General features: G+C 36.6%; 2 protein-coding genes across 4 annotated transcripts; both read left to right on the forward strand.

The window, feature by feature from the left end:
- The first annotated feature begins 4,261 nt into the window (after positions 1-4,261).
- On the forward strand, positions 4,262-13,860 carry etv7 (ETS variant transcription factor 7). Of its 3 annotated transcripts, none has more exons than XM_048178863.1 (9): positions 4,262-4,551; positions 5,123-5,249; positions 7,341-7,505; positions 7,593-7,712; positions 8,453-8,530; positions 11,306-11,470; positions 11,626-11,768; positions 11,853-11,953; positions 13,102-13,860. In XM_048178863.1, the coding sequence occupies exons 1-9, from the start codon at positions 4,516-4,518 to the stop codon at positions 13,283-13,285; spliced, it is 1,119 nt and encodes a 372-aa protein (XP_048034820.1). In that variant the 5' UTR covers positions 4,262-4,515; the 3' UTR covers positions 13,286-13,860. The 3 variants fall into 3 exon arrangements, with proteins under 3 accessions (XP_048034820.1, XP_048034818.1, XP_048034819.1); XM_048178861.1 differs by having other exon boundaries at positions 4,266-4,551; positions 8,384-8,530; positions 13,102-13,858; XM_048178862.1 differs by having other exon boundaries at positions 4,268-4,551; positions 5,129-5,249; positions 8,384-8,530; positions 13,102-13,858.
- A 454-nt stretch (positions 13,861-14,314) lies between these two features.
- pnpla1 (patatin-like phospholipase domain containing 1) lies at positions 14,315-23,251 on the forward strand. The gene is made up of 9 exons (XM_048178860.1): positions 14,315-15,577; positions 16,273-16,505; positions 18,860-18,925; positions 19,047-19,256; positions 19,342-19,402; positions 19,982-20,212; positions 20,293-20,425; positions 22,471-22,593; positions 22,673-23,251. Exons 1-9 carry the CDS (start codon positions 15,373-15,375, stop codon positions 22,935-22,937), a joined length of 1,527 nt encoding a protein of 508 aa, XP_048034817.1. The 5' UTR covers positions 14,315-15,372; the 3' UTR covers positions 22,938-23,251.
- The last annotated feature ends 374 nt before the right edge of the window (positions 23,252-23,625 follow it).

Below are 23,625 nucleotides of genomic sequence, written 5' to 3' on the forward strand. Positions count from 1 at the left end.
AGAATATTTAAACCTGCTTTTGCATTGCTGCTGAAAGCAGTGGTCATGTAAGCTATATGTTTTAAACAGCTTCACAAAGTGTTTTCAACAACATACTATTGCTACATCTGTGTTGCAAACATTAAATAATAATGCAAGTATTGCAATAACAATTTATAGTCTGAATATACACTGATTTCAGCAATTAAAATAAGTAGCTAAATGAATGTTGAAACTAATGTTGTTACACTGTTCTGCCAGTAGGTGGTGACCAGTGACTGTTAAAATGTATTTGATGTATCAGAATGTATTTGATGTATCAGAATCATTAATTCCAGACCTCAAAAGAAATTGACTATGGTGGTATATGTGATCTCCACATTAAGTATTAAGGGAATGACGATTTGACCCTGATCTTGTTCGGTCTTAAATCAGAAGATGTTTGTTGGTAATACTTTACAATAAGGTTGCGTTAACATTATTTAACTGCATTAGTTAACATTAACTAATAATGAATTGCTCTTCTTCAGCATTTATTAATATTTGTTAATGTTAATTTCAACATTTACTAATACGTTATTAAAATCAAATGTTGTATTTGTTAACATTATTAAATGCACTGTGAAGTAAACAACCAACAAACAGCTGTATTTTTAACGTTAACAAAGATTAATAATTACAGTAATGTATTGCACATTGTTAGTTCATGTTAGATAATACATTAACTAATGTTAACAAATAAAAACCTTATTGTAAAATGTTACCTATTTTTTTTTTTTAAATTTCAACACAAAACGTATGACCACAATAACTTTAAGAAACATTTTTTGTTTGTTTGTTTAGATAAATAGGGGTTTGACCTGTAATGTGATGCAGTTAGACTAGGTTACATTTGATAAATATTATTAAATTGTAAAGAAATAAAATATATATTTTTGTCGAAAGAATTCCAGCCGCAGTTCACTCTCAGCCAATAAGATTCCACGTAGCATTTTCATGGATCAGTCGTCTCTTCTGATTGGTTTATAACTTTTGACAGCATTTAATCCAAAAGCAAATTAATTTCTGCAAGAGCACGGAGAGATTCGTGAGCGCACATGTGCAGTTTGAGCGCGCAGGACACGTTTGAGCACGCAGGAAACAGTTTGAGCGTGCACACGCAATATCTGAGCGAGAGGAGAGGCAGTTCATAAGAGAGTACTGTATATTTGAGCGCGCGCGTCCAGATTTGCGCGAGAGCAAAGGAAATCCGCGCGCGAGCGGACAGATTTGCGCGAGAGCAGAGGAAATCCGCGCGCGAGCGGACAGATTTGCGCTCGCGCATTACATTGATATGCTCTCGCGTCACAATAATGTGCTCTCGACAATTGACAGTAAAATAATGCCATACAGGTGGCGCTTATGGAACAGCGGCAATACAGCGCTTCCATGGTTACCGCTCTAAACAAACAGCGCTGTGCGCTAAAACTATTTTAAAAGCCATTGTATGGAAGTTAGATGAAAAGAAAATACCATCTAAACTTTTCTGAACACAGTCAGTTCTCCTCAGCTATACATTCATATAACCCCCCGCCCCCAAATGTATCGCGATTCATTTAGCATCTCAACCGACTTGAATCGTCACATATTTTAATCGATTTTCAACCGGTTCCAGATGCATCGTTACATCCCTAATAACACACACTCTGATTCTTTCCGGATGTTTTTTTATATGTGTTTTAGTGACTGAATTCAAATAAAATATTAACATTACTGCCCAAACTTCTTCTGAATATGATGTCTACTTCATATATATTTCGAAAAGTATGGAAAAATATGGTTCAGATCACTAACCATATATGGAAATCAGTGGCGATTTCTTTAAGACTGCAAGGGAAGCTCGGCTTAATGTCACAAAATTAATGGTCAAATATGTACTATTGTATTAACATTTTATTGACTAAAAATGCGTTAGAAAACGTTCATCTCAAAGACGAGTTCGTTCAGAATCAGTTACATATAGCAGGTCGGCTGACTCGATTTCCTTCTCATACATTCCCGCAGCGTCACAGTGCATTTCCCTATTGAAGCCCAGCGTCCATTGACTTCAATGGGGCTGCTTTGAACGGTTTTTTTCAGCGCTTCGAAACTAGACGGTCATTGGATAAACGCTGCGATTATGTCCCGCCCACGGACGCGCAGCGTCTCTGGGGGTGAATGGGGAGTGGGCTGGCCCGGACTCCGAGCTTCTGCGTGATGATTGGAGGGTCTGTCGAAAGACTGCATCTCCTTTTGACTGACAGCGATTCTGTACTATAAGGAATTACTGAAGCTATTCGCGCTCAGTCCCATCGCGGATTTCTCAAGTTCAGTCGAAATAAAAACTGCTGCAACCTATTTCTTTGATATTTGCTTGGCGAAATTGCTTGATTTTCATCATACATTTCACACAATTATACACCACATTCCTTGTTTCAGTTTTACAGAGTTTAATATTTTTTTTTTAGATCGTTCATTCATTCATTCCTTCATTCATTCATTCATTCATTCATTCATATAACATTAGTAGGCTAGGCTAGCGTCGTGGGTGAAACTGCGCACGATGGCAGACGGTGCTAATATTGTCGACCTGATTTTGGCGAAGCCATTTGAAAGTGTTCCTTACGAGGAAAAACTTAGAATTAAACAGCAGGGCAGATCAACACCTAAGATTGATTTAGTGCTTCTCCTGTTTAAAGCGACTCAAGTCCTACACCCGAAACACAATGGGCCAAGGCCGTTTAAGCAGCCTAGCTCTGCTGGCCATTGAGAGGACACTGGTCAAGTCACTTGAAAAGACTCCTAGTTGGTACGACAGGGTCACAGACCATTTTCTTGAAAAGGAACGTAGGGCAGAATTTACTTTTAAATAAATAGACAATTTTATGATGTAGGCCGAAAATGAGCTTCCCCTCTCTGACAGACCAGTAGCCGCCACTATGGTCACTGGTGGAGTCTGGATATCGTCTAGTGAAAAAGTTTGGTACTGTGCACAAAATTTTTTACTGAAAGTTCTTTTTTTGAGATATCAACCTAAAACTTGGCACAGAACTTGTTCAGATATTTAGCTTTCAGCAAGACACTGGCACTTCAGGACAAGAGTTGAAGAGCTCTAACATACAACACAGAATTGTTTTGTATTTTGTGTCTGTGGTTGCATTTGAATTTCTGTCTATATGGGTCAAACTGACCCATGAACAGTATGAACGTATAAAATCTCTGTATGTACATTTGACAACACATCAGTGTGTTGAAACTTTGCATGCATGTTTATGACCCTAAATGAGAAAAAGTCACAAAATTTCAAGAAAAACAATTGTATTTCAGATAGACTGAAAAAAGAAATGATAGCTAATTTTTAATTTATGTGGCTGTAAGGATCAATGTGGAAGCGACGTGGTGAAGTGAAAAAATTACCTTAGAAAAAAAACTTTCGCCGATATCTTTGGACTGGAGAACTGCATGTACTTCAAATTTCCCACGATCGAAGAGGGCGCTAATACGCATGTGCTAAGCAAATTTCACTGATCAGACTTGTTGCATACGCAAGTTAAGTTGTTTCAACTGTACCCCTGAACCAACTGTACCTCTGAACCAACTGTACCTGGTCTACCATACATGAGGGTTAATAAAATACTAATAGGCCTACTGAAACTGAGAGCAGGCTATGAACTTCAAACTTACCTGGGCCATTTTATAACATCAACTGACAAACCCTAGGCTACACTAAACAATTACCATTATTGTTATTTAATTTATATTTTCTTTCATTTCATAATTGTATTATTTTGTAATGTTCACTTTAGCTTATTGTTAAGACACTGAATCCATCCATCTTCTAAACTACTTGTCAGGGGATGATAGAGTCTGTCCCAGAAGACGCTAAAGTCTAATTCATATTTTTAATAAAATGTAGGCTAATAGCTGAATGAACGTTTTCCTCACGTTTCTAGGGCTCTCAATTACAAGTAGCCTATAGATTGCGTAAGACGCACCTCAACAGAAAAAATGCTGACAGAAATTGATAAATACAATGATAAACAAAACTTAAAGTAGAAAACTTAAACATGAACACACACAGATACTTTTCTGGTTCTCGTAGAATCATTTTGTTATAGTTTGCATTGTTGTTTTAAAGTTTCTTTTTCAGGTTTAAAGTTTAACCACTGTGCATATTTTCCACACACTTCACATTAATAATCGTTCTGGTATTTCAGGAAACACCAGACGGGCTATTTGAGAGTCATTCACAAACAGGGCCGATCTTTTCCCTACAGTGTTTGTGAGATTTAAGTGCACACAGCCCCTGGCAGATCCGCTCTATTTCGTCTCTTTCGTTTTCATTTCCCGGAAGGATTCTAAATATTGCAGGCGATCCGCATAAGAAAAAGACAAACTCTGCTGTGTCAGACTACGACTCAAATGCTTTCTTCGGTGTATATATCGACCAGCTGTTGATATTTTAATCAGTTATTGATATAATTAGAAGAGTCTGTCAAGTCTTGAAGGTTGAAGAACATGAGTGACGCCTCCTCACCGCCACCTTTAATAAAGGTAAGAGCTTCAGTAGACACAGCACTCACTCACGAAAATATAAGTGTATTGTAGACCTACTGTTAATGAATTATATGAATGAGTAATCAACGTTTTATTTGTGCCTCAATAAACAACAAAGGAAAGTAATTGAATCACGCAAAAAATCACTTGAAACTGCTCACTTTAAGCAAATGTTATATTAAACTAGCTGTTTTGTTACCCTGCAAACCTTCTCAAATGTCAAAACATGAAAGTAAAATTATTATTGTAGATTTGTGATGCAAATCTATTTTATTAACAATTTAGGTGGCAGTGTAAAACTGAAAATAAAAACTGTGCGCCTCAAATTTACTTTCACTTTTGCTGTGTGAGATCTCAGTTTGTTTTCATTCAGCAAAATATGAGTCATTATCTAGTTTCTTTCCTTCCTGATTCATTCATATAAATGCATTATTATATATCCCTAAAAGGTAAACATGAAAGGGAATTAAGGCTTATATATATATATATATATATATATATATATATATTATATATATATATATATATATTTTTTTTTTAAATGTTTCTTTCTGCTTTCCCTTCCAAGCTTCAGCAGAGTTGTAGTGGGAAGGAACCCCAAGTTTGCACGCCCATTCTGCCCAACCCTCAAAATGGACCTCCCTCCATGTATGAGGCTATGCCTGATGAACTGTGCAAGCTACCTGGAAGACTACGTATGTTCCCACATAAAACCTCCACTGCTGTGATTACTTTAAAAGCATAGACCACAACACCTAAACATGTTTTAGGTGCATTAAAGGATGTACTCAACATCATGCCGTTTAAAACATATCTTCCATAGAACACAATAATTGTTTAGATGCATATATTTCCACACAGCCAGTGGGCTTCAAAAGGTCAAAAAGCACCATGACAGTAGCTACCATAAAACATCTGTCTTCATATATTTATCTTGTAGTCTAAAGTATAGAAGCTTGTTTTCACCATGGAATAATAATTAAAAAAAGGATAATTGCGACTTTTTATGTTACAATTCTGCCTTTTTTTCTTACAATTGCGAGTATACATCTAGCAATTATGACTTTTTTTCTCAAAATTGATATGAAGTAGCAATTGTGAGTTATAAAGTCATAACTGTATGATATAAGTTGCAATTGCATGTTAAAAAGTCAGAATTGCATGTTAAAAAGTTGTAATTGCGAGTTGTGCAATTCTGACTTATTTTCAGTTTTGAGATATAAACTCGCAATTGTGAGTTATTAAGGGAAATTTTGAGGGAAAAAAAATCACAATTCTGACTTAATATCTCACAATTCTTGCTTTATATCTCACAATTGTGACTTTATAATTTGCAGTTGTGACTTTTATCTTGCAATTCTGACTTTATAACTCACAATTCTGACATTTTATCACGCGATTCTGACTTTATAAATTGCAATTCTGACTTTATATCACGTAATTCTGAGTTATATCTCGCAATTCTGAAATTATAACTTGCAATTCTGACTTTATATCTCGCAATTCTGACTTTATAACTCAAAATTCTGACTTATCTCCCAATTCTGACTTTATAACTTGCAATTCTGACCTTATGACGTGCAATTCTGACTTTATATCTCGCAGTTCTGACTTTATAACTCACAATTCTGACTTTTATCTCACAATTCTGACTTTTATCTCATAATTCTTGCTTTATATCTCACAATTGTGACTTTATAATTTGCAGTTGTGACTTTTATCTTGCAATTCTGACTTTATAACTCACAATTCTGACATTTTATCACGCGATTCTGACTTTATAAATTGCAATTCTGACTTTATATCACGTAATTCTGAGTTATATCTCGCAATTCTGACATTATATCACGCGATTCTGAAATTATAACTTGCAATTCTGACTTTATATCTCGCAATTCTGACTTTATAACTCAAAATTCTGACTTATCTCCCAATTCTGACTTTATAACTTGCAATTCTGACCTTATGACGTGCAATTCTGACTTTATATCTCGCAATTCTGACTTTATAACTCACAATTCTGACTTTTATCTCACAATTCTGACTTTATAACTGCACAATTCTGACTTTTATCTCACAATTCTGACTTTATAACTCACAATTCAAATGTGCACTTAATATCTCGCAATTCTGACTTTATAACTTGCTATTGCGATGTTATGTCATTTAATTCTGACCTTATAACTCGAAATTGCGAGTTTATATCACACAATCCTAAGAAAAAAAGTCAGAATTTCAAGATGTAAACTTGCAATTGTGAGAAAAAAAGTAAGAATTGTGAGATAACAAGTCGTAATTGCCTGTTTTATTTTTATTCAGTGGCGAAAAACAAGCTTCCATACCTAAAGCCATACAAAAGTTTTGTAAGAGGAATAGATTGAAAATATTCCCTCAATTTATTCTCAAATCACATTCAAATATTCAAACCTTGCATCTCCAGATACATCACATCAGGTTTAAATATATACACATTTACATTTACAAGCTGCGACACACGGAAGGGATTTTCATCAAATTATGATATCAATTTTGGTCTGTTCCAAATACAAACTGGACAAGGAATATAGCAAAAGACTACTTTTTACATGTTTATATGTTTTTTTTTGTTTGTTTTTTTTTGTTTGTTTTTTTATTGGAAATTTGTAGCCACTTCACACTATCTGCTTTCATTATTGGACATTATGCACAAAATGTTTCTCAAAAAAAAAAAAAAAAAAAAAATCATACAGATTTGGCATGACACAAGGGTGAGTAAATGTCCTTTATTTTATGGTTGTAATGTACAGGGATCAATCCTTCTTTGTGGGATAAAGAGGATGTGAATCTCTGGCTGCGCTGGGCTCAGAGGGAATATTCTTTGCGACGTGCGGACCACCAAAGATTTGAGATGAACGGAAAGGCACTTTGTCTTCTCACCAAGGAGGACTTCCGTCTCCGCTGTCCCAGCTCTGGTGTGTGATATTAAATCTATTAGGTTATAGTTATCAGTTTTGTCCATACCGTTTATGATAACCTTGGATGGCAACTGCTGTGAACAGGTGATGTTCTGTATGAACTCCTTCAACATGTGAAGCAGCAAAGGAGATGTGCAATCTTCAGTCCGCTGTCGAACTCCAACACGCAGTCACAACAGATGCTTGACGTGCATGGGACAACAGGTGATCTATCTATCTATCTATCTATCTATCTATCTATCTATCTATCTATCTATCTATCTATCTATCTATCTATCTATCTATCTATCTATCTTATGATTTATTTGGTTGTTTGAATTTCAAGGCAAGGTAAAGTAACAAGCTAAGAGGACCCTTGTTCACTCTGTTCTTCTGTAATTCTCCTATTGTAGTCATATTGATAAATGTCTAACTTCCTACTTGAACAAGTGCCAGAGAATAAATGAAGTGGCTTGCCAAAGCTTGTAGCAAACACATTGTGGAAGGAACTGAGCCACTGTTTTTGCTCAAATATGCTTCTCAGCCCTAAAGAGAAGCATACTGCATATCATACTTAGTGAACGTTTTATATCAGTTTTGTATTTTAGCAAGTACTTTCTAATTGATTCTAAATGGAAACACTGATTCATTTGTAAAACATGGGGTTATATAACACCCATTCCTTTATGCAGGAGGGAATTTCCTGGTTGCAAAACTAGAGCTGTTGCCAATAGGTGTGGCTAAATCAGCCTTAACTCCATTCAAACAATATTACACATTTTTTTCTTTTCATATTTGCCTTTTTGTTTCAGACTTGACCCTGTAATGTTATGAATAAAATGTTAATTTGCTTTGCAATTACAGTTGTAAATAGCACTTGATAAATGGTCTTGCAGGTCCTTGTGTTCCCTCTAACAGAAGTGTTCCTGTTTGTCCTGTGAATCCAAATTCTCGGGTGTTAACAGCTGGATGCAGCACAGATCAGAGCCAGGAGGGGAAACCCTTATCTGCTTACCCTGAGCATCCACAAGCCATGCAAACTGGTCAGTGTTTAAACCATTAATCGTGTATATATATATATATATATATATATATATATATATATATATATATATATATATATATATATACAGTGGGTACGGAAAGTATTCAGACCCCCTTAAATTTTTCACTCTTTGTTATATTGCAGCCATTTGCTAAAATCATTTGAGTTCATTTTTTTTCCTCATTAATGTACACACAGCACCCCATATTGACAGAAAAACACAGAATTGTTGACATTTTTGCAGATTTATTAAAAAAGAAAAACTGAAATATCACATGGTCCTAAGTATTCAGACCCTTTGCTGTGACACTCATATATTTAACTCAGTGCTGTCCATTTCTTCTGATCATCCTTGAGATGGTTCTACACCTTAATTTGAGTCCAACTGTGTTTGATTATACTGATTCGGACTTGATTAGGAAAGCCACACACCTGCCTATATAAGACCTTACAGCTCACAGTGCATGTCAGAGCAAATGAGAATCATGAGGTCAAAGGAACCACCTGAAGAGCTCAGAGACAGAATTGTGGCAAGGCACAGATCTGGTCAAGGTTACAAAAAAATTTCTGCTGCACTTAAGGTTCCTAAGAGCTCAGTGGCCTCCATAATCCTTAAATGGAAGACGTTTGGGACGACCAGAACCCTTCCTAGAGCTGGCCGTCCGGCCAAACTGAGCTATCAGGGGAGAAGAGCCTTGGTGAGAGAGGTAAAGAAGAACCCAAAGTGGCCCGACGGAAGCCTCTCCTCAGTGCAAGACACATGGAAGCCCGCATAGAGTTTGCCAAGATGGTGAGAAATAAGATTCTCTGGTCTGATGAGACCAAGATAGAACTTTATGGCCTTAATTCTAAGCGGTATGTGTGGAGAAAACCAGGCACTGCTCATCACCTGTCCAATACAGTCCCAACAGTGAAGCATGGTGGTGGCAGCATCATGCTGTGGGGGTGTTTTTCAGCTGCAGGGACAGGACGACTGGTTGCAATCGAGGGAAAGATGAATGCGGCCAAGTACAGGGATATCCTGTACGAAAACCTTTTCCAGAGTGCTCAGGACCTCAGACTGGGCCGAAGGTTTACCTTCCAACAAGACAATGACCCTAAGCACACAGCTAAAATAACGAAGGAGTGGCTTCACAACAACTCTGTGACTGTTCTTGAATGGCCCAGCCAGAGCCCTGACTTAAACCCAATTGAGCATCTCTGGAGAGACCTAAAAATGGCTGTCCACCAACGTTTACCATCCAACCTGACAGAACTGGAGAGAATCTGCAAGGATGAATGGCAGAGGATCCCCAAATCCAGGTGTGAAAAACTTGTTGCATCTTTCCCAAAAAGACTCATGGCTGTATTAGATCAAAAGGGTGCTTCTACTAAATACTGAGCAAAGGGTCTGAATACTTAGGACCATGTGATATTTCAGTTTTTCTTTTTTAATAAATCTGCAAAAATGTCAACAATTCTGTGTTTTTCTGTCAATATGGGGTGCCGTGTGTACATTAATGAGAAAAAAAATTAACTTAAATGATTTTCGCAAATCGCTGCAATATAACAAAGAGTGAAAAATTTAAGGGGGTCTGAATACTTTCCGTACCCACTGTATATATGACATCCCTATACATACATACATACATACATACATATACATACATATAAATTATAACATATATAAATTTGTGTGTGTGTGTGTGTGTGTGTGTGTGGACACCATATATATATAATATGTAAGCAATAAGGTACTTGGTTACCACCAGTAAGTATGAAAACTAAAAATTTATATATTAATGTTACTTTTTAAAAGTAAATTCATTAAATGCAATCCTTCCACTAAAAAAATATTTATAGGAACTGTTCTCATCGGCTGTGTCATTTATTTTTTTTAACACCATATATGATATTTCCTCTTACACATACATCATCTTTCCGCACTTCGGAAACTGTGGGCTTCCACTCAGACACTCGCACATATCAAAATATCTCCCTTATGAGAAGATTCTTTGACAGTGGGAAGGGTGTGGCCTAAAAGTGAATGATGCAACATAACGCCAGCAGGGGTCACTCGTAATTCATTACATAAATAATATATAAACAGTTAATTTTGCTTAAATACATAATACATTGAACTATATTGATTTTTTTATGTTGCTAAGGGTGTTGCAGTGATACACTATTGACCAATCAGAATCAAGGACTGGAACTAACCATTTTATAAATAAATATAATAATATATATACACGCACACATATATTATGTAAACACAAACTTTTATGTTAGATGCGATTAATCAATTTGACAGCACTAGTATTTAACCGTTCCAGCCCAATAAGGCAGCAAAAAGTACTCAGTGCAGTACTCAAACGCTGTATGAGCAACGGCTTCATGTGTGCGCGTCTCTCAAACAGGCTCAGAAACAGTCTCTCACGCAGCACGCGCATATTGCGAAATGAGTTCTCTCTTGCTGCTTATTGCGTTTCAGTGGTTTAAAATTACTTGTTTTTAAACCGAAATGCTTAAAAATCTTCAGCTTTCGTGAACAGCACTCTCTTCCACTCTCATTACCCACAAGTAAAGTGCCCTTGAGCAAGACACCTAACCCCCAATCACTCCCCCAGCACTGCAGCAAAAACGACTGCCCACTGCTATGGGTGTGTGTTCATGGTGTGTGTGTGTGTGTGTGTGTGTGTGCACTTGGATGGATGAAATGCAGAGCACATATTCTGGGTATGGGACACCATACTTGGCTACATGTCACTTCACTTCCACTTTCATTTTGCAGAGCTTCCTCAAAATTCTCCTAAGGAAAAAATGCAACAGACATCTCCAGACAAAACCAGACAACCTTCTAATGTTAACTGTACAGATGAACCTCTCAACCTGTCCAATAAACCTGAAAGACCTGGAAACACCACACACACCACTGAGGCCAATGGAAAGATTGCAGGTGCAAAGATTGCATATTCTTGCAGACATTAACTATGGCTGCTATATCATTTAATAATTACCAATCCCTGGAAATGAAGAAAAAAAGAGTAAAAAATGACTGTATGTCAAAAACCATAAAGTAATATGCTTTTGACCATTCCGTCTTTTCATTAGACTGCAAACTCTTATGGGACTATGTGTACCACCTGCTGTCGGACAGTAGGTATGAGGCCTTCATACGCTGGGAGGATTCAGACGCCATGATCTTCAGAGTGGTGGATCCCAATGGACTGGCACGACTCTGGGGCAACCACAAGGTGCTGTAACAGGAGAGACCCACTCTCTTCTGCTTTGTTTGAGTGTTATTGATAATAATCAGGTCTGTTTGTTTGTTATTGCAGAACAGGGCCAATATGACCTATGAGAAAATGTCTAGAGCATTACGTCATTACTACAAGCTCAACATTATCAAAAAAGAGACAGGGCAGAGGCTGCTCTTCCGGTAAGTGGAGACATTTGTATTTGTCATTATTCAAATGTCGGAGTTGACTTGTATGGGTTTTCAGTTGTTAGTTGATGGTGATGCTGATAAAATTCCTATATAATTCCATGTAATAATGGTAAATGAGACACACCCTTTGTAACAAAGACGTGTAATTGTATTGTATGTGCATTTGCAGTGTACTTCAAGTATATTTTTAAAGTCACCATGAATTAAAAAATTGACAATTCTTATTTTTTTATGGAATATTTCAGTGTTTATTATAAATTATTTATCGGTGCAAATCATCATTTAAAAAAATAAAAATAAAATAATGTCCCTCATAATCTTTAATACTGAGAATACACTTTATTGACTCTTAACACACTTAAGCACACTTTTAAAAAAGTGCACTTTATAATAATGTCAAATTAAAAGTTTTAATAATCTGATATCATGCTTTAAAGAAGTACACTTATTTTGATCTGTGGATATTACTTCTGTATCTGTCATTTCATACTATAATCACTTTACTGTTATTCTAAAATGTGGAAATAGTACAAAATCAGAATGAGTAAATGTCCCTAAACTTTGTGAATTAAAAAAAAAATTCAAGTAAAAATTTTTAGACAAAATGTATTAGAAATTCACAAAAATATTTGAAAACCGAATTTTTATTCACTGACAAGGAGTTAGTAGATTTTTAAACTCACACAAGGGGGAGCTAAAACTGTTAAATCTGATAAACTGGGCATGATGATCTCAAAAAGGAAATAACATGGAACAACATTTTCAGATAAGAATGTTGTTCCAGGATCAACAAAATATGTTGACCCAAGAACAACATTCTTGTCTGAAAATTAAGTCCTATCCATATTCCTACACCTAAACCTAACCCTACCCATTACTTATTCCTAAAATCAGAAGGAAATGATAGGTAAATAACACTGATGTAGAAGCACCTAACCCTGGTTGTAAGCCTAAACTTGACATAAACTGTAAACTTGTCCCTCAAATCTGATTGATTGTTAGGAATGTTGTTCCAGAATCAACAAAGATGTTGATCCAGGATCATGTTGCACTTGGTGAAATCAGCTTCTGCGTTCTGGCCCATATGTTTCTCAATCCCTACTTAAATGTCTTTAAAACTGTCCCTCGTTCTGCTGCAGGTTCCTGAAGACCCCTGAGGAAATAATGCAAGGCAGATCAGAGCGTGCAGAACCTTTAGAGTCTCCTGATAGTCCTGCATCCCCTGACTACAGAGAAGATGCTCTGGAAGTATCACCTGTATCGACCCCTACTACCCCGAGCCCCAGCTCTGATCACAACTTCAGCATATCCCCAATCCCATGACACTCACTTCTACATCCTGACCCAGGGTCAGCCTTAGTAACCAATTAACCTGACCTTTTAAAATGGGAAACCCCAGAGCTGAACATCCGATACAGTATGGTAAGGAGATAAGGACTGCCGTCTACAGCTCCAGAGATTGTTGATATTCTGTGGCAGAACCAATGGAATATTTTTGGAGATGCTCTGTTGAAGTTTACATTTGACTCAGGGTGGTTTATGCAGTTGTTTGCTGTGAGTATGCGTTGAAAGCTAAACGACACTAATTAATCAACGCAACAATTATAATTTGATTCTCATAGTCTTGTTGTTTGGAGTTGATATGAAATGTTCTCTCAGGTTGTAAAATTGTGCAATGTTTTTTTTTTTTTTCTTTACATTTTTTGCATATTTTTGGACTGCACTGCATTAATCAAGTAACATTATTAATATGTACACTGAAATCTGTTTTCAATAATTGCCTAATAACTGTATAAAAGTAATTGACAAATTAGATGCTCGTGAACTTTTTTTTTATATATATTTTACGTTAAAATAGATTATGAATGTATAAGGGAAAGTTTATATTTTATTAAATTTTATTTGATTTTTAAGGCTTTTTGCAGTCAAAAGTAAATAATTAAATAGTTTATATGTTTTTTTTTTAAATAGTTAAGTAAATGTTTCATTTTTTGTCTCATAAAATCTAGTACAATAATTATAAAATAATTTGAAAAATAATAATATAAAATAATATAATAATAATATAAAATAATTTGAAAAATGTTGATAAATGGGTCAATGAAATGAAATACCATCTAAAGCAGTGTTCTAAACCAGGGGTCCTCAGTATGACTTAAAATATGACAAAACAGGCATTAAAATAAGCCTAAACAACTAAAGATCAATATATTTCTTACAACCCGAATTCTGGAAAAGTTGGGACGTTTTATAAATTTGAATAAAATGAAGTAAAAATGGGCAGAGGCTCTCCAATCTGTGAAAGAGTCCGTAAAAAGATTGTGGAATACTTTAAAAACAATGTTCCTCAATGTCAAATTGCAAAGGCTTTGCAAATCTCATCATCTACAGTGCATAACATCATCAAAAGATTCAGAGAAACCGGAGAAATCTTTGTGCGTAAGGGACAAGGCCGAAGACCTTTATTGGATGCCTGTGGTCTTCGGCCCTCAGACGACAATGCATCACTCATCGGCATGATTGTGTCAAATGACATTACTAAAAATCATTTTATTCAAATTTAAAAAACGTCCCAACAATTCGGGTTGTATTTTAATTTCTTTGTAGAACCAGGATTCCCAGTGTCTTGGAAAAACCTTTATAACCTAATTTTCAAAGTGTGATTTCTAGACCTGGAAAAGTCATGTAAATTAATAAAATCTTATAATCTTGAAATAAACAGATTTTTCTACTTATGCCAAGCTCTAAAATCTTTTATCCGATAGAAAGTTTGAGTAAAAAAAAATAAATAAATAAATAAAAAATCATTATCCTTATTTTTATCTAATAAATTATGAACAACTGGAAAAGTCATTGAGCCTTTGAATATTGTTGGGGCCAATAAGGGGCCTTTGAGTCAAAAAGGTTGAGAACCCCAGTTCAGCTCTGGGGAAGTGACATTACTGGCTTATTGCTCATGGCAAATCAACTAACTGTGTCAATTGTATTGATTCAGTTCTTCTATGATCCATTCTCCCTCTTGGTGGATGTGCTTGTAACCCACGCCTGGTTTCGCTTATCTCTATCTAATCTAGTCATATGCTCATTTTAAGACATTTACTAAATGTCAAGTAATTCGTATTGCTCTGAAGATGACAATAATGTAGACATGTGAACATTGTGGCAGACACACATATAATAGGCCTAATTCTGACATCATGAAGTGAGGAATTGATTTGAGATCATTCATGGGATCCTAGAGGGGAAGGAGGAACTTTTCCTGATTTTTTTTTTTTTTTTACATTTTTTTTTTATTTTAACAACACCGTGACCGTCTGTTTTAATGTGTTGCTCGGATTGTCCTTGACTTGAGTTAGAGTTACAGACCTGAAGAACTGATACCATTCAACTACGAGAGGATTTTTCCAGTCATGTCATCACCGTTATGCATTCTGTCTAAAAATGAGAACCTCTCAGTGTCTTTCTGTGGATCTGGCTTTCTAGCAACTTATCAACTCGGTGCTGCACAGAGTCTTTTGGATAATGCAGCCTGGATCCTGCAAGGAGCACCAAGAGTGTATGGCGCATCTGCTGGCTCTCTCGTGGCTGCAGCAGTTGTGTGTGGGTCCAATCTAGGTAATTGGAGATGTTTCTATTCATATTCACCTTCATTTATTGACTATAGTGTTGTACTTGTAAAGGTTTTAGGTTCAAACTCCATCCAAAAATGATCAGGTTGTTCCAGGGTTTAGTGTGCTGTAAGCAGTGTTGGGTGTAATGCATTACTAAATAATTCATTGCTGTAATTGAATTAATTTTCCCTTGAAAATGTAAGGGATTACTACTTTTTTTTTTTTGTAATTGAATTACAGTTACTCATGATGTACTTGCATTAAATATCGTATAAACTATACAGAACAAATCTATATGGATTTAACATCAAAAATTAACGTCTAATGTTAAAATGTATGTTTTTAATGTATTCTTCTCCCTTTAAATACCTTGGTCAGTTCAAGAATAATTTATGCAGTTGTATATTATTTATTTGAAAGAATTAAAAGAGCAATTTCATGTCTATCCATGTATTGTTTAACTGGTCGAGGTTGATTTAGAAAGTAATTATTACCTGTAATAAGTAATGCAACACTTTTTAGAAAGAGTAATTAGCAAAGTAATCTAATTACACTGTTGAAGATGTAATTAGTAGCTATAATTAATTACTTTTGTAGAGTAACTGAATGCAAAAGTTGCTGTAAGTCACTTGGATAAAAGAATCAGGACCTAAAATTAACTGTTAAATAAGTCATTAAATCCACATTTTCTTCTCACAGGACGTGTGCGAGACCAGCTTTTGGAATTTGCGAGATTTACCAAACAACACCCGCTCGGTCTTCTCAATCCCACAGTGGATATTTTCAGGTGGCTGGAGGTCACACTGCAGCGCTGTCTGCCTGATAATGCCCACACTCTGGCCACCGGCCGCCTGCATATTTCCATGACTCGCATGTCTGATGGAAAAAATGTTTTGATGTCGGAATTTCTTTCCAATGATGACCTTATAAAAGTAAGCATGATTTTTTTGCCATCTCGTTTAAAAATGTGTATGTATTCTATATGTAAATCTATCAAAATATTAAGTATTGATATACAGTATTGACTGGATTTCGCACCCTGTGAAAATTCACCCAACAACAGTAAATGTCAACGCACATTTATTACTTGGGAAGTTGTAAGATTGAATGTGGGTAACACAATAAACAAGTAAAATAAATAAATAATATTAATCTATTGTATATCAAATTAAAGCACACCTAAAACTAGTAAAAAGCATTGTTTTAATACTTGTGTGGCAGCTGTCAGTTATGTTCATTTTTAACCAAAAACGAGATAAATTATATTAGTTTGGATTCAAAAGCATCAAAACTTTAGAAAAGATATTGCACATAGGCTACCATAGTAATATCTATAATATCGGCTTTTGTTGGAAAATTCTAACAAAGACAAACACAACTCTTTTTAAGAAGAGGAAAATCTAAATAACAATCATCACTTTGGTTTAAATGTAGTGTTCTCCCAACTTTATAATACAGGTTAAATGTGCAGTAAGCGATTTCTGAGAAACGCTGTTGAAAGTGGATTGGACCGAGCAGGGGTGCGTTTCCCGAACAACGATGTAACTCGCTGCTGAACTACCATAGTACGACGCAACGTTGAACAAATCAAGTAGCTAGTCACGACTGTTTCCCGAAACCGTGGGTGCTTCTCAATTCTTATTTGTGCATCCTCGTTTCCTTTCCTTGCGTCTTAGCTCCACCCCTCCAGGATGCGAGGGAAGGACGCAAGGAAAAGACGAGAGGACGGAGGAATTGAATCAAGTGAAATGATAAATCCTCGCTCCCTTTAGCGTCACTTCAAAGCGTCATCAGCTGCGCTCGAGGGATCTACCCACATGTTGTTAAAGTTTGTTTATTTAAAAAAAATATATATATATATATATTAATAAAGCAAGATGCCTAGTTGAAATATATGAGATATAAAGTTTATTTAATCTGTAAAAGTAAAGCGTACATTTAAATTATTGTGACAGATAAGAAGGGGGAGGAGAATTTATGCGTGCGTCACGTTTCTCAATGAGAAAGACTTCCGCAAAGGATGCACCTGTGTATCCTTGCTCATAACTCCTCAGGAAGCTTCCTCACTCCTCGATCCTCGCCTCCTCGCGGTGCAGTTAGAGAATTGATATGTCCTTCAAGATGGCTGAGCTCGATTGTTTTCCGGGTCATAGGATGGAGGACGGAGGAGTGAGGAGACGAGGAGGGATATTGAGAAGCACCCAGTATTGTCGCAAACTTGTGGTTCAACCACGTTGGTGAATGATGTCACGCAGGTGGTGGAGTAATAACTTATTTAAATGAATCCGTTTGAGATCGAATTAATGCTAGAATTTCTGCTATAAATTATGGATGGACTAATTCTCATTTTCTCAGTTATTTTCCTTTATTTCCAGATTTAATCAAATGCTTGTTCTGACGTACTAGAGCACGTATGTACATGCGCACTCTCCTAAACGGTGCTTTAAATCTCTTGACAAACTAAAATATATAAATGCCATTTGTATATATTCGAAATAAAAGATATACATTGTACTTAATGTCAGCTTGCTTATTTTGCTCAAGATAAGGATTTATTAAGTCCACGTCATAAAAACAGGAAACTATGCTTCTAACTATACAGCTCGAGATCTGTCGTTCCAACCACACAAGTTTGCGATGCAGTTTGCGAATGTTCGTTTGAACTATGGTTTCGGGAAACACCAAATCGTTGAACTATGTAAGTAACGACAGAACTTGCGATGTTAGTTGGCTAATGATGCTTTTGAGAAACGCACCCCAGTACAACACACTTGTAGCCAATCAGCAGTAGGGGGCATGTCCACTCTTGATGGGGGAGAAGAGTGAGCCAATCAGAATTAGGGGGCGTGTCCACTCATGATGGGGGAGGAGAGACTGAGTGAGCCAATCAGCAGTTGTGGGCGTGTCTACTCATGATGGGGGAGGGGAGAGAGAGAGTGAGCCAATCAGCAGTAGTGGGCATGTCCACTCATGAGGGGGAAGGAGACAGCAGGAGGGAAATTTGAAGAAAGACTGTAGAAAGAGAGATGGCTGAGAGACATTACAAAAGAGAAAATGTAGCTTTAGTACATGTGTTTAACGATTCTCAAAAATCACTAACTGCACCTTTAAATTCTAAATGAAATAACGTAGGCTAACTTTTTTGACCATGGTAAAATTTGTATTATTAAAATCTGTCAGGTTCAAATGACAATGTGCTGAAATGGCTTCCAACAATATTTCAGTACTTAAAACTGTGCGGTACTTTCACTTTTGCTTTAAGTGGTCTCTTTCCGTCCTCTTTAAGGCTCTTTTGTGCAGCTGTTTTGTTCCTGTATACTCTGGCGTGATCCCACCACAGTATAAAGGCGAGGTGAGTAAAAGTGTTTGTACTTTAAGCACTCTGCGCAACATGCCTCAGAACTACAGAAATACACTAAACCAACATGCTGCTTAAAACAAGCTAAAAATATAACACCTCTATACTTTCCCAGCACTATATGGATGGAGGTTTCACAAACATCCAGCCCTTAGAGGATTTCTCTCCCACCCTCACGATCTCCCCGTTTGCTGGAAACATGGACATCTGTCCCTCCGATACCTCCACCATCCTCTGTGACGCCATCATCCAGCAGCTCTCCTTCCAGTGCTCCCTCACCAACTTCATCAGACTGGTAGATGCTATGTTCCCTCGAGACTGGAGGGTGAGTTCTGTAACTATGGTTCCGACACAGGTACTTTTAACTTCATTTTTACATTCCTTTAACTTCATTTATTGCTAATTGTCAGGTTTTGAAGAAGGCTTTCTACAGTGGATACCAAGATACCGTATACTTTCTGCAGCAGAGCAGTAAGTTTTACTGTAAATATATTATTTATCGGAAGTATTCATAGAAATATGTAAAGTGTAAAATGTACTTTTTTACATTTGGTAAGACAGTAATAAATGCAATGTTAACGTATGCACAGCTTTTAAAATATAAAACCTTAGGTCAACATAATTTGTTGATTCTGGAACAACATTCCAGTTTGAAAATTTAGTTCAAACCCTATCGCTACCTCTAAACCAACTCTACCTAGAAGTTATCCCTAAAATCAGAGGGAAATGATAGGTGAATAAAACTGATGTAGAGGCACCTAACCCTGGTTGTAAGCCTAAACTTGACTTGAACTGTAAACTTGTCCCTCAAATCTGATTGGTTGATTGGAATGTTGTTCCTGGATCAACATCTTTGATAGTCTTGGAACATGTTGAACTTGGTGAAATCAGTTTCTGAATAAAATTTTAGAGATGCATGTAAATCTTTTGTCCTCTTTCGAAAGACTAATCGGACAAATTGGAACCTTTGTGATTTCAAAATCAATCTTAAAAAGCTGAAACAACTCCATGAAGCGCTGTCATTCATAAGTGTCTCACACACCTCGACAGACGCTTTGCCATTGTACCCTCAACGGAGAAAGGAGTCTGATGCATCTGATGATTCACTGAGCTCAGATCACTGGATGCTGACACAGGCTGATGGTGCTGAGGAAGAGGAATCGCAGCAGAACTCCCCCAAACAACCTGAGGAGAAGACCATCAATGGGGTTTGTTCATCCGTGAGTCCATCCCATCAAGAGCTGACAGTACATAAGAACTCTCCAGAAAAGGTTCAGGAAGGTACTGTAGTGTCCTGTTTGCATTTCCGATTATGGCAGATTTGATACAGAAGAGAGACAGTTTGCTATTCTCTGTTTTAGTGCTGCTGTGTAATATCATGGGGCAGCTGGAGATTCTGAGTAATCCGGATGTCTCTTTATCTCAACGGACGCTCTCATACCTGCTCTTGCTGTTCACACTGCCAATGTGGAGTGCCACAACCTTATGGGAAAGGTACTGAACTAGGGCTGCACGATTAATCGCATGCTTTTGTCATGCGTGTCTCGTCAGTAAAGCCGGTTCTGTGATTAGCGGTAAATGTCCATCACCTGCTTTCAAATGGAGCGGCACTTAATATACAGAGCCGTAGTTCGCGGACAAGCTACGCAATATCGCGTTCGTAATCGAAAGCGATTCATCTGCGATTATGAACACGATATTGCGTAGCTTGTCCGCGAACTACGGCTCTGTATATTAAGTGCCACTCCATTTGAAAGCAGGTGATGGACATTTACCGCTAATCACAGAACCGGCTTTACTGATGAGACACGCATGACAATCTCGTGCAATTAATCGTGCAGCCCTATACTGAACTAATTGTAGTTTATTTCAAAACATTTTTTTTTTTTGTGAAAATATTCCCAAAACAGTTTTTGAGGGCTGAAATCATTGACCTAAACAGCAATGTTCAAATTCGGCATGAAACGCAAGTTGTAATAGTCTTTTCTTCCCTATTGTGACATATATCCAAGTGAAACGTAGGGTGGGACTTTTTTGTCCGTGAGGAATTGGTTGGATGGTTGTGGTTTGCTATTGGTCAATCTAATGTGAGTGACAGGGTGTACCACTCTCATTCCTCTTTACAGGGAATGTAAAAGTTTAGCGAGAGAATCAAAATTTCTCAGGGGAACGCAAAAGTTTTGCGAAATAATACAAAGTTTCTCTGGGAACGCAAAAGTTTTGCGAAATAATACAAAGTTTCTCTGGGAATGCAAGACTTTTGTGAGAGAATGCAAAATTTCTCTGGGAAACGTAAACGTTTTGTGAGAGAATGCAAAGTTTCTTGGGAACGCAAAAGTTTTGTGAGAGAATGCAAAGTTTCTCAGGGAATGCAAAACTTTTGTGAGAACACTATTTCTCAGGGGAACACTAAAGTTTTGTGAGTGAAAGCAAAGTTTCTCAGGGGAACGCAAAAGTTTTGTGTGATAATGCAAAGTTTCTTTGGGAATGCAAAACTTTTGTGAGAAAACGCAACATTTCTCAGGGGAACACAAAAGTGTTGTGAAGCAACGCAAAATTTCTCTGGGAAACGTAAAAGTTTTGTGAGAGAATGCAAAGTTTCTCAGGGAATGCAAAACTTTTGTGAGAACACTATTTCTCAGGGGAACACAAAAGTTTTGTGAGTGAATGCAAAGTTTCTCAGGGGAACGCAAAAGTTTTGTGTGATAATGCAAAGTTTCTTTGGGAATGCAAAACTTTTGTGAGAGAACATTAAATTTAACAGGAACGCAAAAGTTTTGCAAATTTTCTCAGGGGAACACAAAACTTTTGCAAGAGAATGCAAAAGCATTGAAATATATTTTTTCCTCCAATCTCATATTTGTTTCCCCCATCACCTTTTGGGGCTCTGTCTTGATGTATGAACAAAACTTCACTACACACATTGTAGTTCACCTACCATCAAATAATCTACCCATCTAAAAAATAAACCTTTGTGTTCTTTGCGAGCTAAAGCAAAGTTCCTCGGGGGAACACAAAACATTTGCTAGAAAACGCAAAAGCATTGACAAATATTTTTTTCGTCACATCTCATATTTTTTCCTTTATGTCCCTTTAGGGGCTCTGTAGAAATGAAAAACTCTCAGCTTTTAAATTCTGTCAATTTTATTAAGAAATTCAAGCAATAAATACCATTTTGGCAATCTTTTTTGTGGCGTGACAGATCACTGCTTCAGTTCAAGCAGCAGTAAACCGATCATCTCTCCCTCTTTATTACAAGTTACAGCACAAAATAAACATGAAATAACATCAGAAGGTATGTTGAAAGAAACATTTAAATAAAAAAACTGCCTTATGCACAATTTAAATGTTTATGTACAACTAAATAGATTAACATTTTCGGTGAATAAAAGTAATTTCAGTGCATCAACAATTTTCATTAAACACATAAAAGTGACGTAATTTAATCTAAAAAAGTTACCTAAAAGGTTTTCATTTAAAAGGCAATATTTGGATGCTGTTCATAAGCACTCATGATGTTTGGATATGCTGTTTCACAGGTATCAGAAATGGATCACTAATGCTATGACTGTGGCATACTGGCTCTGGCATGGGGTCAAGCTATTAATGATCTTTATGCTCAACATCTTTATGTCCACTATGAGGAAAGGCCTTGGAGACATGTAAGTACACAACAAAAACATTTTCTGCTGTTAATTGTTAACACAGCCACTGAGGAAGTATCTTCTGTCTTATGCAAAGGATGCTGAGTCTGATGAGTTTCATACCTGCACAAGTGCACGATGAGCACCATAGGCCCAGAGAGTCTGCTGAGAGACACATGGCGTCCTCTAATCTGAATGGGCACGTCTCTTCTCTTTTACCGGAGAGTCCCTCTGTGGCACAGACCCTGCCAAACCTCTACAAACTCCTGTTTTCACTAGAGATAGAGAGCAAGTGGAGGAGACGCAAGATAGAGGTGCAACACACGTTACAACAACACGTGGCTGATGTGAAACGAAATTAAAAACATGCAAGCAGTGCAGGATGGTTAATGTTACTCAACACAGAGTAAAGTTGATGTATCGCTCTGTGCTATTTCATGTTTTTAAATAGGTAAATACTGAATACATATTGCTAACATGGGACTAGCATTGGGACAATGCTCTAGTCTTTTCCTTCATAAAGATCCTATAAAAATTTGTGGTAACACTTTACTATAAAGGTTTGATTTCTTAACTTTAGTTAACTAACATTGGTGACATTTATTTTACAGTGTCCTTGTTACATGTTACATGTAGTAACTGTAGTAATTACTATAAATTGTGCATAATTACATGCAACTAACCCTAAACCAAACCCTAATCTTAACCCTATAGTAAGTACATGTTTTTAATTATTATTAGGCCTACTACTTAAATGTATAATTACACTGTAACACAGACACCTTAAAAATAAAGGGTTACACTTTATTTTAAGGTGTCAGTTTTAAAGTGTAAATATATATTAAAGTACAGTGTAATAGTAAATAACTGCATGTACTTACAATAGGATGAGGGTTTGGTTTAGTGTTAGTTGCATGTAATTATGCATGTTTTCTAGTTGTTACTACAGTTACTACATGTAAGATGTAACAATGACACTGTAAAATAAAGTGTTACCAAATAATATGTAACCAAAACATTTATAATCTTAGTCAATGTTAATTTCAGCAT

This window comes from Megalobrama amblycephala, linkage group LG24 (assembly GCF_018812025.1).
Source record: "Megalobrama amblycephala isolate DHTTF-2021 linkage group LG24, ASM1881202v1, whole genome shotgun sequence".
In the NCBI taxonomy this organism is placed as follows: domain Eukaryota; kingdom Metazoa; phylum Chordata; class Actinopteri; order Cypriniformes; family Xenocyprididae; genus Megalobrama; species Megalobrama amblycephala.

Excerpts from the sequence above, each read along its gene's own strand:
- etv7 (XM_048178861.1), top strand. The coding sequence starts at position 4,516 with ATGAGTGACGCCTCCTCACCGCCACCTTTAATAAAG. Across the intron at positions 5,250-7,340 it reads CAAGCTACCTGGAAGACTAC|GGATCAATCCTTCTTTGTGG; the intron begins GTATGTTCCCAC and ends TGTAATGTACAG. Across the intron at positions 11,471-11,625 it reads GGCCAATGGAAAGATTGCAG|ACTGCAAACTCTTATGGGAC; the intron begins GTGCAAAGATTG and ends TCTTTTCATTAG.
- pnpla1 (XM_048178860.1), top strand. The coding sequence starts at position 15,373 with ATGTCATCACCGTTATGCATTCTGTCTAAAAATGAGAACCTCTCAGTG. Across the intron at positions 19,257-19,341 it reads TGTTCCCTCGAGACTGGAGG|GTTTTGAAGAAGGCTTTCTA; the intron begins GTGAGTTCTGTA and ends GCTAATTGTCAG. Across the intron at positions 19,403-19,981 it reads ATACTTTCTGCAGCAGAGCA|ACGCTTTGCCATTGTACCCT; the intron begins GTAAGTTTTACT and ends ACACCTCGACAG.